The following is a 13669-nucleotide window of genomic DNA, read 5'->3' as shown; positions in this document are numbered from 1 at the left end:
GAGGCTTGGATGATAACGTAAGCCCAGGAAATAGGGAGATGTCGACCAGAGGGGGGAGCTGAGAGGACCGTGTTTAGTTACGTCGAGTCCAGAGAAGTCTGCCGTGTCAAGTGCGGAACAAGGGAAAGAAGGGATCCGAGTGGACAGTGTACAGGTGGATATAGGTTTAGTTGCTATTGAAGGTTAGAATATGATGCAGTCGCACCAAATTGCGGGCATGGACTTACTAGATTTCCAGCGGAGAGATCTGATCCAGTGTATAAAGCCAGTTTCCGCCCTGTTCCTCTTTCTCAAGCCTAGATAGGTCATAGAGTCAGTAGCCGCCGAATGATGCCAACCGCACAACGCAGCGAATTACGTACCAGTCATAGGGCCACAGAATTAAATGTCCCTGTACATGATTCAAGAGTTCTTCTGCCCGTTGTTTGTCCATTACCTCATCGGTCGCATGGAACTCCCGCTTCGAGCCGAGCGTCGTCGCTCTTCGTCTGCGACGTCGAGACTGGCCGGTGGCATTCCGATTCAAGGCCTCGGAATAATCGACGAGCGGAGGATCAGAGCGCTGTCTCTCCAGATCCTCGCCGGACGAGCCACTTTCTTCATGTCGTCCATTCGGCAAATTCCCCGCTGCCGTCCCATCTGCCACCTTCGTCGTGGATTTCTCGTTTAATGGCAGCAGACCTTCAGGGTTGGCGAGTTCAGGATGTTGCGCGTCTGTAGTTTGACCCGATTCTGCAACCCGGGGCTCGCTCCGTTCCACGGGTGACTGTTCCTTCTGTTGTCCATCAGTACTCTGAACATGCACCGATAGGTTGTGCTTGAGCCCAGCTGCTGCTCCAGCAACGCTAGCTCCTGTCCCTGGTGGCCCAGTTTGCCTCTGGCCGGGGGGCTGGAATGCTTTGGCACTGTGTTGGTTCTGCATTTCGGCAAAGTGATCTGCATAAGCGGCATACTCTTTGTACTCTTTCCACGATTTCACTTCACTGTCTGGCATGCAGCGGAAGACACTCCGGTAGACTTTGGTGTTCTTATCCGCAACAGCCTGCCAGGTATCCAGATAGAAACAGTCGATCACAGGGTCCCGCATACAATCTTTGTCGATAAAGATATGCTTCAAATCTGGGGCAAACAGATGCGCTGACTTAACAGGGTCATGTTTATCCCGCGATGCCACCAGGTTACCGCTATTGTTACTCTCAATCTCCTGTTCCGACGCCAGTGCCGGATGACGAACAGTTGGCAGCCCCTCCACGACCGGCATCGCCTCGTTGCCCTGCTCATCAAGGATATTTTTTAAAGTCGGCTTAGCTTCTTTATCGCCGGCGGCGTTTTCTCGATGGGCATTGCGTTGGAATGGGTGTTTCGGCTGTTGAATAGTGCCCTTGCCTTCCGATGCAATAGGAGAGATCAAGACCTCTGTCTTCGCGCCCATGAACTCAGAATCGCGGGCATCGCCCAGTCCAGCCCCCTGGGCCGTGGTAAGATTGTCTGGGCCAAAGCCGTCCACATCCTTCTTGTGCTCGGCATTGGAGGTCACTCTCGGATCGGCAGTGAGCTTTCGATTCGACTTGAGGTTTGGATTGTTTCCCTGTTCCCAGTCAACGTCATGGTTGAAACTATGCATGTCTTCAGACCGGGAGAGGAACTCGTCTTGAAGGCGGTGCCGACGCTCAATCATGTCCCTCTCGTCCTTTTTCTCAAGCATAAGAGATTCCGAGTCGAGCTGGCTTTCGGGGGGTTTGGACCCTTCTTCGGCGATTTCAATCCTGCGGAGCTCTTCCTCCGTCGCCATGGAGTGCTCCATCAGCTCATCGACATCAATGCCGAGATGCTCTCTCATGAGGCGCATGCGGAGGGTGTGTGGGAATCGTCCCACGAGGTAAGGGCGACCGTTCATGGAGGACCATATCATGTCGGTATCACGTACGACCGCTGCAACCTCTGAGTCTCGAGACCCCAGCATTGAGCGTTCGTTGATGTTTGCGGACCCAATAATAGCGGCTCGGTCATCCACGACCATGCACTTGGCATGGATGTAAAGCTGCTCGGTGACCAGCTGCTTCTGAGGACCGATCTTGCCCCAGGTTCGAAGACTGAAGAACTGGATGTAGTCTTCGGGTTCGATCCCCAACGCCCGTAGCCGGCCGAAGATGGACGTCTCACCACGGCAAATGCTGCGATACTGGCACATCATTATCAGACGTACACTCGTTCCACCTTCACTGTCCACGGTGTTCTGGAACCCCGGCATCAGTGGAATGACGATTACAGCCCGCCACGCTTCCTTGTTCTTTGCAGCCCGGGTGATCCGTTCCACGAGAGCATCGCCGATCGAGTTTTCGATTTTCCTACCATCGATCTCGCAAGTGCTAACGAAGAACTGGTTCTCAATGTACACGAAGTGGTCCGACTCCTCAATCAACTTCACATAGGCGTTCATTATGCTATGCTCCGTAATGTCCGGTGTACCAGTCGACCACATGCTACTGGACCGGAGGATCTGCACTTCGCAGGTACCATCGAGACCGAGGGCTTCAAGGTCGGCTGGTTCAAAATCCGGCGGGGGTAGTAGGAACGGCGTGGGACGAGTGGGCTTCCGCTGTCGCAAGATGTAGTTCCATCGTTGGACGAAATGGCGAGTGAGGTCCCGAGCCGGTTGGCCGACTACATGCATGGAGATGTCATGCCAGGGCATTCTTGGGACCACATTGCGATCGTACATCTCCTCGTAGGGCTTGTCGAGGTCGTAGAAGTCTTGCACCCGAGGGTTCGAGTAGTCCTTTCCGGGCCAGAGCTGGCAATGATCCGCATCTTTCGGCCCATCTGGTGTCTCAAACCCGGTGGGTTTGTCGTCCGTGAGGAGATGCTGTGGCGTATCCCAGCGCCCGAAGCACAAATCAATTCCTCCTACGAAAGCCAGGGTATGATCGATGATGCAAAGCTTTTCATGGTGCGCCCAGAAGAAGGTGTTCTGTCGGAACTGGTTCGGCGACCTCTGCACGAAGACGTTTGGATGGAGATCCAGAAGAGAAAACTTGGAGTACTCCGAATCAATGGGAATGGCGGAGTTGATGTTCCGATACATGATGACGAAGATCTTCACACCTTCACGGGCCTTCCGTTGAAGGAGGCGATCCAGACGCCATTTCTGGCTGATGGCTGCAGGTCGACGCATGTAGAGCTCGGGACTCAGCCACCAGTCATGAATGTAGATGACATCCTTCGCTTGGTTGATCGCCCGTGATACAACCCACATATGATCGCGCGCATCCACCAGCCACTGTGCGAAACACTTGTGTCGCACCGGGGCGTAACTGTCAAACCGGTTCGGTCTTGCCCACGGGGTGTTGTTGACCATGAATCGGATAGAGTCTTCGAACTGATGGAGCTGACGCTCATTTCTGGCCAGCAGTCTAAGCCTGCGCTCCGAGTTCTCAAGACGCAACGTATGATGTTGTGGGTGTCTGGCTGACTCCGTCGCTGATTTGGCAAAATCCTTCGCCTTCTGATTTCTTAAGCTGACCTTCTGGGTTTGGAGTTTGAAGAACGGGTCCACCAAGAACACATCGTAAATGTTCATCTCCTCTGGGGAGTCGACACAGACAACATAACTGTGTCTGACAAGGAACCATTTGGGAGAGTGTCGCTTTTTCACCATGCCTGGAGTCAATGCCCGCCGGAAATCAAGACCCTTAGATGACTGAATGACCAGAAAGCCTTCCTTGCCATGATAGCTACCTTCGGCTGCAAGACGAACACCAAGGGCCGACAGTTCCAGGAACTTACACAGGCGATTACTATCGGGCTTGAATATAAGGAATCGAATCAACTTCTGCAAATAGGACTCAAGCTTTTTCCGCTGCCTCTCTGGATAGCTCTCTTTTTTACTTGCTTGCCCTGCTTCCGTAGGTCCCGAGGCTCCAGCAGCACCCTCCGCTTCAGGGTTCGTTGCGTTTGACTGTCTCCGAGATAAGCCACCCGACGAACGGCGATGCGCTTGCTGCGGCTTCTTCCCAGCCCGCTCGTTACCACTAGTGGCTTCTGCTGCTGTCTCATAGCCACCGTCATCTTCTTCATCCTCCATGTCACTTTCCAGCCCGCGCACGCCTCGAAGATAGGGAAACGCGCTTCGAGGAAAGCGCGGAAGGTTCTGCCCGCCTTCGGTGTTTCGCAGTTGAATGTACTTTTGGGTTCCAAAATGCAGCTTGTACTTTAGGTGGATATTCGCAAAATCCCTTAAGGTTCGGTAAATAACCCATTTCATCCGTGTCATACCACTACCGTACTCAAGCTCGATACGGAAGACGAGATGGCGGTCCCCGGAATGGGAGTCAATCTTGCTATCGGTGACACGCACTTTAAGCTGCTCGAGGAGGATGGGAATCCGCTTGCTGCCGTGCTCATCCCGCTGAAACATGCTAGCCAGTATCAAGGCGGCCGGCACCCCGGAGGTCAACTCGGCCAACAGTTCTGCCGATTTTGCATGGTCTACTGTATTGTCCACCTTGCGTCGCTGTCCAATCAACTTGAGACCCGCCTTTATCTGCCGCCATCTTTGAGCACTGAGACTAGAGCCACGGTCAGTTCGGTGACGCCGCCACGGAGGTGCTATCCCTTCTGCATTGTCAGATGGTCCAGCTAAACCAGTCAGCCGTCTAAGGTTGCTCGGTCTTCTCTCCTCTGGATTTGCTTGCGTTTCCAGTTGGCGTCCGCTGTAGGTAAGCCCCCGGGCATTGGCAAGCCAAGCGCTTCTCCGTCTCCACGTAGTATCCTTGTTCAAACGATCGCGACCTTCGTCCTCCGAGACACCTTCGCGATGTTGGTGTGTAAAATCACCGGTACTGCCCCTTCGTGGAAAAAAATTCGGGCGATAGTTTTCGAAGGGAGCAAACGAGCTTGGGAGATGAAACGACGGTCGACTCGTGACTTTGGGTGTATTTGGCTGCGTTGGAGGCATCGAGTCGTCCTGCTGCCGCCGACGTGGCTGCTTCTTTTTCTTCTTCTGCTGGCGGGCGCGTTGTTCCCCTGCACTCTCCTCGGCGTCGGCATCAATATCGCTCCCCTCCTCTTCCAGGGTATTCGGGAAGCGGAACTCCCCCCTCTCTGAGCCAGGAGTAGCCATGTCATTGTTCGTAGTTCTGAAATCGCTCAGAGTTGCACCACTGGCTGAGCGAGTGTGGGAAGTGAACGACGGCGAGGCTGCGAAGGACTTCAACTTCGTAAGTAAAGATTGTTTCCCTTTAAGGCCCAAATCCACCTCATCGCCTTTAACAGACGGGGGTCTTGATTGAGATTGGTTGGCAGTGTCGACATCGGGAGTGTCTTGAGTAAATTGCACGCTTGGGCGGCGAGGCGAAGCAGAGGATCCCAGAATTGGAGTCTGTGACTTTCGGCTTCCGGGATGTTGCTGGTTCACCGTTGCGTCATTTGGCTGTCGAAGGCTTAATGAGGCTGGTTTGCCGGGGCGACTGATATTCCCCATTTCCTCCTCCCAAGAACCGCTGGCGTGTTCTGCACGCGACTTTCCCTTTGCTTCGTGATGGGTCCCTCTCACTCCTCTTGTAATCTGCGTACCATCCACCTGATCCTCCCCTTCATTTGCTACATCCGCTCTGTCGGCGTCTTCCCTTGTCAAAGACGGGGACGGAAGCGGCGATGACAGCTCCGGGCTGTCTAACGACATCGGTTCGGGTTGTCTCGAATAATAGCGATTGGGAGTGTTTTCAGAGCCTCTCACTTCTAAAGGATTGACTGTATAATCGGTCATGCTAGTTGGGGGGGGAAGCAATGTTAGTGGACAGGCGAGATAGTTTTCAGGGGTGGGAGAAGAGCGGGGGATAACGGCGTACATGCGGATCGGGAAGATCCTGTTAGAACCCGCTTTGGATCTCAATTAGATGGACATTCATTCTATACCGCACGGAAGCCGGGACGGAAGAGACTGATCGACGACAACCAGTAGTTATTAAGGGGATAGTACGGAGTAGGTAGATAGAGGAGGACGTGAAAGGAGCGTTGAGTTAGCAGCGACAATGCCTAGCCGCGGTGGAGTCCGCCCCATAGAAGAATCGCAGGTCGACTGGAGACGGAAGGCCCGCTTTGGCGCAGTCGGGCTTGGACGAAGTAAAGGGGTCGATCGCGAGAGCTGTTCGACTTGATGGGGCGATGGAACGGGGTTCGCTCTGCATTGACGGTGCCTCGGTTCAATCACCGATATAGAGCTCCAGAGTAATGGAGACTTGGGATGGGGGAAAGAAGGGTAAAAAAAGAAGAACGCGACAACCTAAGGGGTCCCTCCCTACCTATCTTGCTTAATGTACCTTGGGGAGTACTTAACTTAGGTACCGATTACGTGGTGGTAGTTCTTGGAACGGGAGGCCTGAGTTCTACCAAGGCAGCAACACCAGCCACCGTGTGGTGAATTACATGTTCCGTACCGTATCAGACTGATGCCATGTGGGAATGTAAGTTATCGGCGGGTCCCTGATACTCAGGCTGAGGCATTCACCGCCCCTCTTACCGCCCCTCTTACCGCCTGATGAACATCTGCCTGTTCCGTCCGAGATATTTGCTATTAATTATCGCAGCATCACAAGAAAGAGGGCAATGAATGAATGAATGAATGAATGAATGAATGAATGATCAGGTGCTGTAATACTGTAAATATTATCAGTCTCTATTGTTTTCAGGTGTCTTCTTGAGTACAAACCCCTGTTTGTTCTTTTTGGGATTCTTGCAGTCTGCTGCCAACATTTATCTCTCTTTCATATAGTATATCATACACGAGCCGTCCCAGCACAAATGTTCCGTTGCTCTAGATATTCCATAGACAGGAAACTTTCTAAGTGTAAGTATTAACTAGATTTATATCCACACACACAAACGCACAAACAACATAGCCAAACGTGTGATAAAGCAGATTACTTATCCAGGCGGACTACTCGATATCTCCAACGGGTGTATGTATCACTAGATACCCACAGTCATTCTGCTAGCCGAAATCCCATCACACTTGATAAAAGGGCCCTTCCCATACTAGTACTCCGTACCCAGCACCTCCTCGGCAAAGTACCGTCGAGGTATAAATTGGAGAAGCTGACCAACCCATGAGCACCCCAGACTCTCCGTCATTCTGACACCTACCCAACACAGAACGATAAGTGACAACCATGGCGGATCCTTTGAAGGTACTCGACGATGCAAACTGCTACGCCGGCACGTCATCCGTTTCCCGAAAGATATACCCAATCGCTGGGATACTTACCACGGTCTACGGTCTTGACGAACTTCCGGAGCAAGCCTCCGAGATTACCTGTCTCTGGCTGTTGCATCATAGAGGGGCAACCCAAGAGCGCATGGCGGGCATTGCTATGACCATCATCGCGAACTGGAACGCCACGATCCACGATGCTCGTGCCAGTCCCAGCCAACAAGTCAAGGGTCTCATCGCCGTCGCATTCGATCAAAGAAATCATGGGACAAGGTTGGTGGAGCCGCTGGCCAACGAAGCATGGAGACAAGGAAATCCTCGACATGCGCAAGATATGTTCTCCATCTTTCGTGAGCGCCCTGTCATATAGCTAGCTTGAAGTGATCTAACCGCCCCGTTTAGAGGGCACCGCACGAGACGTATCTCTTCTGATCGACTACCTCCCATCTTTTGTGTGCCCCCAATCTGACCGCAAGATCTCCGATAACCTGGTGTTGGGGGTCTCTCTGGGTGGGCATGCAGCATGGAGCTGCATTCTGCATGAACCCCGCATAAGCGCCGGGGTCATCGTCATTGGCTGCCCTGACTACGTAAGTCTTATGGCGGACCGTGCAAGGCTGTCGAAGTTACCGTCTTGGACAAACAGCGACATCCCCGGATCCCAGTTCCTAGGCTCCGAAGCGTTCCCCTCTTCCTTGGTGGATGCAGTCCGCAAGTATGACCCGGCGAGCCGGTTTTTGAGCCATGTGAGTTCGAAGCCAGACATGGGTTCTCTTCACACCGGGCCATTACCAGAGCCGACGGAGAGTGAGAAGGCTGCATTGCGACCACTCCTGGCGCACTGTGTAGCTGGAAAACGCATTCTTAACCTGTCAGGCGGCAAAGACAAGTTAGTACCATACCATCGTGGGGAGGCATTCTTGACTTGGTGGAAACAGGCGATTGCTCCAAGTGGTTGGTTTGCGGACGGTGCAGTTACCTTCGAGGATCTTATCGATGACGATGCCGCCCACGAAATGACCCCAAAAATGTTCATTGAGGCGGTGCGATTCATTTATGAAACCCTGGAAGCCAGTAGCAATCCACTAGAAAAGGTGGGGTCGGTGCGCGAATCAAAGATCTAGAACATTGCTGCCCGTTGGTGTACTACTGCCGTTTCATATAGGTAGAGAGGATTAGACATGTCGTTCAAAGAATCATCGGGCCATTATTGGCCCACTGCAACTAGCAAGGTTTACTGATATGCAGATAAAAGGGCCTTTAGTAGATCCTGTCACAGGACGATGCAGCATCCGTGAGATATCTACGCAATTGACCTGAAATGAAACTACAATTCCACCTCCTTAGGCAGGTAGTAAGGGGCAGGTCGGTAGTCTACGTATTCTAGTCAAGAAACTGGGACCTAGGCCCAGAATACCTATCCCATAAACCAGAACTGTTGGCTCATTCTTGGACATCGGTACTTATGTGTCTGGCTCAAATCTCCGAATATAGGAGTTGCCTATCAACAGGCTTCATTAGGAGCACAATCCAAGAGCGACAAAAAAAAAAAAAAGAAGTCCTCCTTTATGGTATTTTGTTCAATAGAGCGAGGTCGTAAGGGCATCCGGAGGCCATGCTTTGCTCGTCACAAATAGAAACCCTTTTTATTTGTAGATACACGGACGAAGGTGCCCGATCCGTGGCTCCCATTTTTGATGTCTCACTCCCCGGAGAGAATTCGACTCTATTACACCGAACCGTAGCCAGCGCAGCACCTGTCCCGGTTTTCATCCTCCAAGTGAAATCCCAGACTTCCACACTTAAGCAACGAGCTCAACGACACCACCGGCAGCCTTGATCTTCTCCTCAGCATCCCGGCTGAAGTAGCGAGCACGGACGACGATGGGGACCTCGGGGAGACGGCCCTTGCCGAGAACCTTGGAGTAGCCGAGGGGAAGCAGGTCGATGACGGGGGCGGTGTCGGTCTTCTGGCCGCTCAAGTAGGCATCACGCTTCTCGGCGGGAACGAGAGACCACAGCTATATCGAAAGGAAACCAATCAGCCAACCAAGCCCTTCACAGCGTATCCAAAGCCTTTCGTCCTTTCGCTCCCATTGACCACAATCCGATCTCGTTGTCTTGAGGCAAACATGTACCCTGTAATCCCCCAAGCTCCTGTTCCTTTTTCCTGTCCAGGTCGAATTCCAACATCGGTTTCAACGTACCTTGTCAAGGTTGATGGTGGGCTTCCAGAACTGCTGCTGGGTCTTGTGGAAGTATCTCATTCCGACCTTACCGAAGTAACCGGGGTGGTACTTGTCAAGGTTGGTCCGGTGGTGGTGCTGACCACCGGCCATACCACGACCACCGGGATGCTTACGGTGCTTGCCAACACGACCGTAACCGGCCGAGACATGACCGCGGCTAAGGAAAGGGATCAGCGTCAGTTCTTGTTGTTCTGCAGATTGAGCGGATGGTCGCCGGACGAGGCCTCAGCCTGTCGCATATTCACCACGACAAACGGGACGGTCGACCACCGGAGGCGAAGGGAAATGTGGTGCGACTCACGCTTTCCTGGTCTTCGAGAAACGGGTAGGCATCTTGTCGACGGTGCTGAGCTCGACAAGAGAGTTGGCGATAGGGGGGGATGCGGTCCTGTATACTCCTGGCTCAGATGTTGAAATCAAGGCCCCGGGGCGGCTAGAGTGTGCGCTAATTTGCTTGCCCTAACTTAGGGCCAGCCCTGTCGCCTCCCTTGGCGGCTGGGGCGTCCTCGTCTCACGTGCCCTCCTCCCTGCGCCGCCCGATTACATAATGCATCTCTCTTGATCCACTAGTACCTACTCACATCTACCCTAGCAAGACCAACGACACAAGTAAAATATCCATTCTGCATGAAGAAGCATGAGCGGAATTCTTATTAGGACATAGCTATTTTTGCGGACCCATCTGCCTCACTTGCTCGCAAAGAACTTGGCCAGGCTCTGAACAGTAGCACCCGCGGGTCGTTGAACCGAACCCCCTACCATGCTTTGTTTGATCCAGGCAGGTAGCTTGGCTTGTATACCAGGTTTATCATACCGTCTATCAAACAGAACAATCGCTGCATAGTCGTTCCGGTGCCGGATAGCTCGTCCAATACACTGGTTCACTGCGCGCATGCAGGAGTTCTCATAGTAGTCCCTTCCTGCTGCTCTTGCTGTTGACTGGCGGCTTGCCTCGGAGCCAGTAGCCTGCCGATGTGTCTTTTGTTCGATATACTGGATTTTAGCCTGCCAGACTGCACTCCGGATGTTTGGAAAGGGCAGTCCAATAATCAGCACGCCCCGTCCAAGTTTGTCGGAGAAATTAATTCCCTCTGACAGCTTGCCGCCCACAACGGACAAGAGAAGCGCACCTCTGCCTGTATCGATGGTGCTCGCATACGTTTGGAGCAGCTCTTCGGTCGTGAATTTCATGTCTCGGGATTCAAATAGGATGGGCTTTTTCTGCTCAATCAAGCCATAGACAGTTTGGCCTTGCTCGCCCAGCTTCGGCTTCTTCCAGATGCTCAAGACTCGTCCAAGATAATCGTAACTGGGAAAGAAGGCAACCACGCCGTCTGGGATGACATGGCAAAGCGTAGCTACTGTCCGTCCAAGATCAATGATCTGGCTCACGCAAGGGATGTTAGCTTTCCTTGAAATAACGAGTGATGTGGGACGTCTAAAATATTCTCACCATGTTCTCGGAATCACGAGCGTCATAGGTGAAATCAAACTCCGAGCGCCGGACACCCCGTACCAGTGTGTGAGCAATCAGGTTCTCAGATGGGATGACATGGCCGTAGCTGAAGGTGTCTAATCGGCCGGCTGGGACGTAGGAGAAAAGATGGTCCATATAGTCTGTCATCTGCAGAGTTCGTTAGATGGGCGTTCGTGTGATTGAGGACCACTGGCTCTTACAGGTGACATGGTTCCGCCCGCTAATATGACAGCCCTTGCGTCTTCAACAATTTCACGAAATTGGTTGGTAGGGTCCAGAAGCATGTACTTCAAGTGAATGTCATCCTGATCCTTCATGTAGAATAGCCGTCCTTCGGCAGAAGGATTCATTAATGATATGAGAAAGCCCTGTATGTGAAATAAAACAGGCACCGCCGGGCTTCCAGTCATCTGCCTGCCCGACTGATCCTTGGAAAACTCGACATATCCATCAACCTTTCTTGCCAATCTACTTTCCTGGAGATATTGACTCAACTTATAAGGGTTGATCTGGTCGACACCCTTTCCGGACATAAGATCAGAAGGCAGAACAGGGCCTTCACGAGCCTTTTCGCTCTCGAGGATTGACCGAAGATGAGCGGCGATCGAACCAATGAGCCGGATAACCTGAGAAACATAGCTTCGGTTTTTTCCTTTCAGGCGGGTTTTAAATTTGCGAGCATAGGTAGTCACCTGGGAAAGAGAAGTCTGAAGCTGCGAAAGCGTCACCGTCACTGAGTGGATGCTAGATATTGCATCCATCAGATTGTGGGCTTCGTCGATTATAATGACATGGCCCTTGACAGAAATATTAAGGGCCTCTCTGGCCGAGCGTTGTAGTAGTAAAGGATATGGTAGTGTCACGATCTGTCACTCATCAGTCACAAGGCTAATAAGAGAACAGTTCTGGAAGGCAGCAGACCTCGCTATGCTTGACAACCGATCGGGATGCATAATAGGGACATACTCCGATTCTCTTGCCGAGTTTCCCCAAGTCTTCAATATCTTTCACCGTGGCCAACGCATGATCTCGGAACTGAAAAACATGTCTTTCATCTTCTTTCGATGGCAAAAATGGGCATCTATGCTGAGGAGCCACACCAGGTTGTTGCAGATCCAAGCAACGTTCATTGACCGCGGTTGAATTTTCCAACGAACTAACACTTGGATTGATGCAAAGATTCTTCCGAGAACCGAGTGTGACATGCTTCAAACGCTCCCCGAGCTCTTCATCCCCAGCTAGGCCAGCACTCAGTTCCTCGGGTACGCTCGATGGCATTGTAACACGCCTCAGTTCATTGGCGAATTGGCTTAATTGGGAGTGCGTCCTGGAGCAATAGAAGATCCGGACCTCATCATTTTCACCGTCTTCACTCCGTAGCTTGGTGGTCGAAAATTGCCCTTTAAACCTTTCCAATAATTCTAGCGTACTAGAGGAAAGTCCGCTAGAATGATCCTGCCCATTCCGGGACGCTTTGTACTCTTCCTTCTCGCTGTCATATTCATCGAGTGCAAAATGATCTTCACTTAGCTCATGGGGACCAGTCGATGGTGTACTGAACTTCTGCGCAGGTAATTTTCTTAAGTAAGACTTTCTAAAGGCCAAATGTTATTATCCCTCGTACCTGCTTTTTTCGAGCCCCTTTGGGGTCCTCAATTGCGTTTCTTTGCCTTTCTTCTTCTTCTTTTGCCTTTTCCAGTCTGTCTTCAAACTCTTTCCTCTTCTCAGTCATCGCACGGCTCGATTCCCGCTTAGCGAAGTCTAACATCCATTCAGGTTCATCATCATCTCCTAAAGCATGATTAGTGGTGAGATTCAACTATTCCACACCAAGGAGCCTAACGTGCAGCATTGTTGACAGCCGCCTGAAAGGCGGAACGCTTGTGATCTCGTAACCACGTCAGAGAACCGCATATCAAACTTAAAGATTTTCCCTAGGAATTTGGAAGTTTTCTTAGTTATGATCCGAGGTGTCACGGCAGCTTCGATGGGTTCCCTCGCTTGTACACCAAAGCCGGGCGTTCCAGACGAAGATATTCCATATCATGGCGACAAAGGAATAACTTGCTCTGCCATTTGCAATCTGATGGGTGTAGCTGGAATAAAGCTCTGACTTACGGTCCCTGAGTCAAACTGAATTAGCCGCAGCTGATTTTAACTCGAGATCCACCTAGCTTACCAGTAGGCGACTCAAAAACAGCGACCTTCCCCTGCTCAAGACAGGCGTATAGCGCCCGCATCAACTGGAGTTGGATGTCATAAGGCGAATAAGGGTGGTGGAAATTTTTATCCTGGAGTTCCATTGGTGATTTCTGAGGCCGAAGCTCAGCCACGCAAAGGCAAATGGCTGTCCCAAGTAGAGAATAAACCTAGCCGTATATCTTCGCGTGATGGAATGCCTATTTCGAACTCTTGTAACAGTATTAGTACGGCCCGTGACTTGACATTTCACAATCTGTCTGGGTAGAAAGCATAAGAGGGTAGTCCCCAGGGCTTTTCTCTGAAAAGCAATAGTACTAGTAGTACGGCATCCTATGCCGATAGACGGGAGCTACTTGGTACTTTTGAGGTGGTCGTTACGGAATACCGACCAAGATGAAAATCCCAATTTCGGGTCCACCAAGAAACCAATAGGTCACGCTGCTGTGAATCAGAAAACACATACCTAACCTCAGTGAACGAAGACCGCTTTGGGCAGGAGAAATTATGTGTCTTATTGGTAGATAGTATGAT

General features: G+C 51.7%; 4 protein-coding genes across 4 annotated transcripts; 1 reads left to right on the top strand and 3 right to left on the bottom strand.

Moving 5' to 3' along the window:
• Positions 1-77: 77 nt before the first annotated feature.
• pld3 (phospholipase D) lies at positions 78-6092 on the bottom strand. The gene is made up of 4 exons (XM_025605887.1): positions 5850-6092; positions 363-5768; positions 228-296; positions 78-173 (listed from the first exon to the last, which is right to left on the bottom strand). Exons 2-4 carry the CDS (start codon positions 5765-5767, stop codon positions 167-169), a joined length of 5481 nt encoding a protein of 1826 aa, XP_025464909.1. The 5' UTR covers position 5768; positions 5850-6092; the 3' UTR covers positions 78-166.
• Positions 6093-7011: 919 nt separating this feature from the next.
• On the top strand, positions 7012-8500 carry BO94DRAFT_567688 (uncharacterized protein). Its single transcript, XM_025614644.1, has 2 exons — positions 7012-7560; positions 7613-8500. Exons 1-2 carry the CDS (start codon positions 7170-7172, stop codon positions 8332-8334), a joined length of 1113 nt encoding a protein of 370 aa, XP_025464908.1. The 5' UTR covers positions 7012-7169; the 3' UTR covers positions 8335-8500.
• Positions 8501-9012: 512 nt separating this feature from the next.
• On the bottom strand, positions 9013-9874 carry BO94DRAFT_521498 (60S ribosomal protein uL15; the record flags this gene model as incomplete). Its single annotated transcript, XM_025610150.1, has 3 exons — positions 9761-9874; positions 9418-9616; positions 9013-9231 (listed from the first exon to the last, which is right to left on the bottom strand). Exons 1-3 carry the CDS (start codon positions 9790-9792, stop codon positions 9013-9015), a joined length of 450 nt encoding a protein of 149 aa, XP_025464907.1. The 5' UTR covers positions 9793-9874.
• A 227-nt stretch (positions 9875-10101) lies between these two features.
• Positions 10102-13428, bottom strand: chl1 (DNA helicase). Its single transcript, XM_025612246.1, has 8 exons — positions 13116-13428; positions 13055-13059; positions 12780-12870; positions 12561-12727; positions 11858-12499; positions 11137-11802; positions 10913-11083; positions 10102-10842 (listed from the first exon to the last, which is right to left on the bottom strand). Exons 1-8 carry the CDS (start codon positions 13237-13239, stop codon positions 10147-10149), a joined length of 2562 nt encoding a protein of 853 aa, XP_025464906.1. The 5' UTR covers positions 13240-13428; the 3' UTR covers positions 10102-10146.
• Positions 13429-13669: the final 241 nt, after the last annotated feature.

Source organism: Aspergillus sclerotioniger (genome assembly GCF_003184525.1).
Source record: "Aspergillus sclerotioniger CBS 115572 chromosome Unknown BO94scaffold_23, whole genome shotgun sequence".
In the NCBI taxonomy this organism is placed as follows: domain Eukaryota; kingdom Fungi; phylum Ascomycota; class Eurotiomycetes; order Eurotiales; family Aspergillaceae; genus Aspergillus; species Aspergillus sclerotioniger.
Note: the sequence above shows the minus strand (reverse complement) of the source record. Positions and strands in the feature narration are given on the sequence as shown.

Bases quoted from the DNA above. Each gene is read 5' to 3' on its own strand.
- pld3 (XM_025605887.1), bottom strand. From the start codon at position 5,767: ATGACCGATTATACAGTCAATCCTTTAGAAGTGAGAGGCTCTGAAAAC. The intron at 297-362 runs GTACGTAATTCG...TGACCTATCTAG, and splicing joins ATTCTGTGGCCCTATGACTG to GCTTGAGAAAGAGGAACAGG.
- BO94DRAFT_567688 (XM_025614644.1), top strand. From the start codon at position 7,170: ATGGCGGATCCTTTGAAGGTACTCGACGATGCAAACTGCTACGCCGGC. The intron at 7,561-7,612 runs GTGAGCGCCCTG...CGCCCCGTTTAG, and splicing joins AGATATGTTCTCCATCTTTC to AGGGCACCGCACGAGACGTA.
- chl1 (XM_025612246.1), bottom strand. From the start codon at position 13,239: ATGGAACTCCAGGATAAAAATTTCCACCACCCTTATTCGCCTTATGAC. The intron at 12,500-12,560 runs GTACGAGGGATA...TTACCTGCGCAG, and splicing joins AAGGGGCTCGAAAAAAGCAG to AAGTTCAGTACACCATCGAC. The intron at 11,803-11,857 runs GTCTGCTGCCTT...GATGAGTGACAG, and splicing joins CGGTTGTCAAGCATAGCGAG to ATCGTGACACTACCATATCC.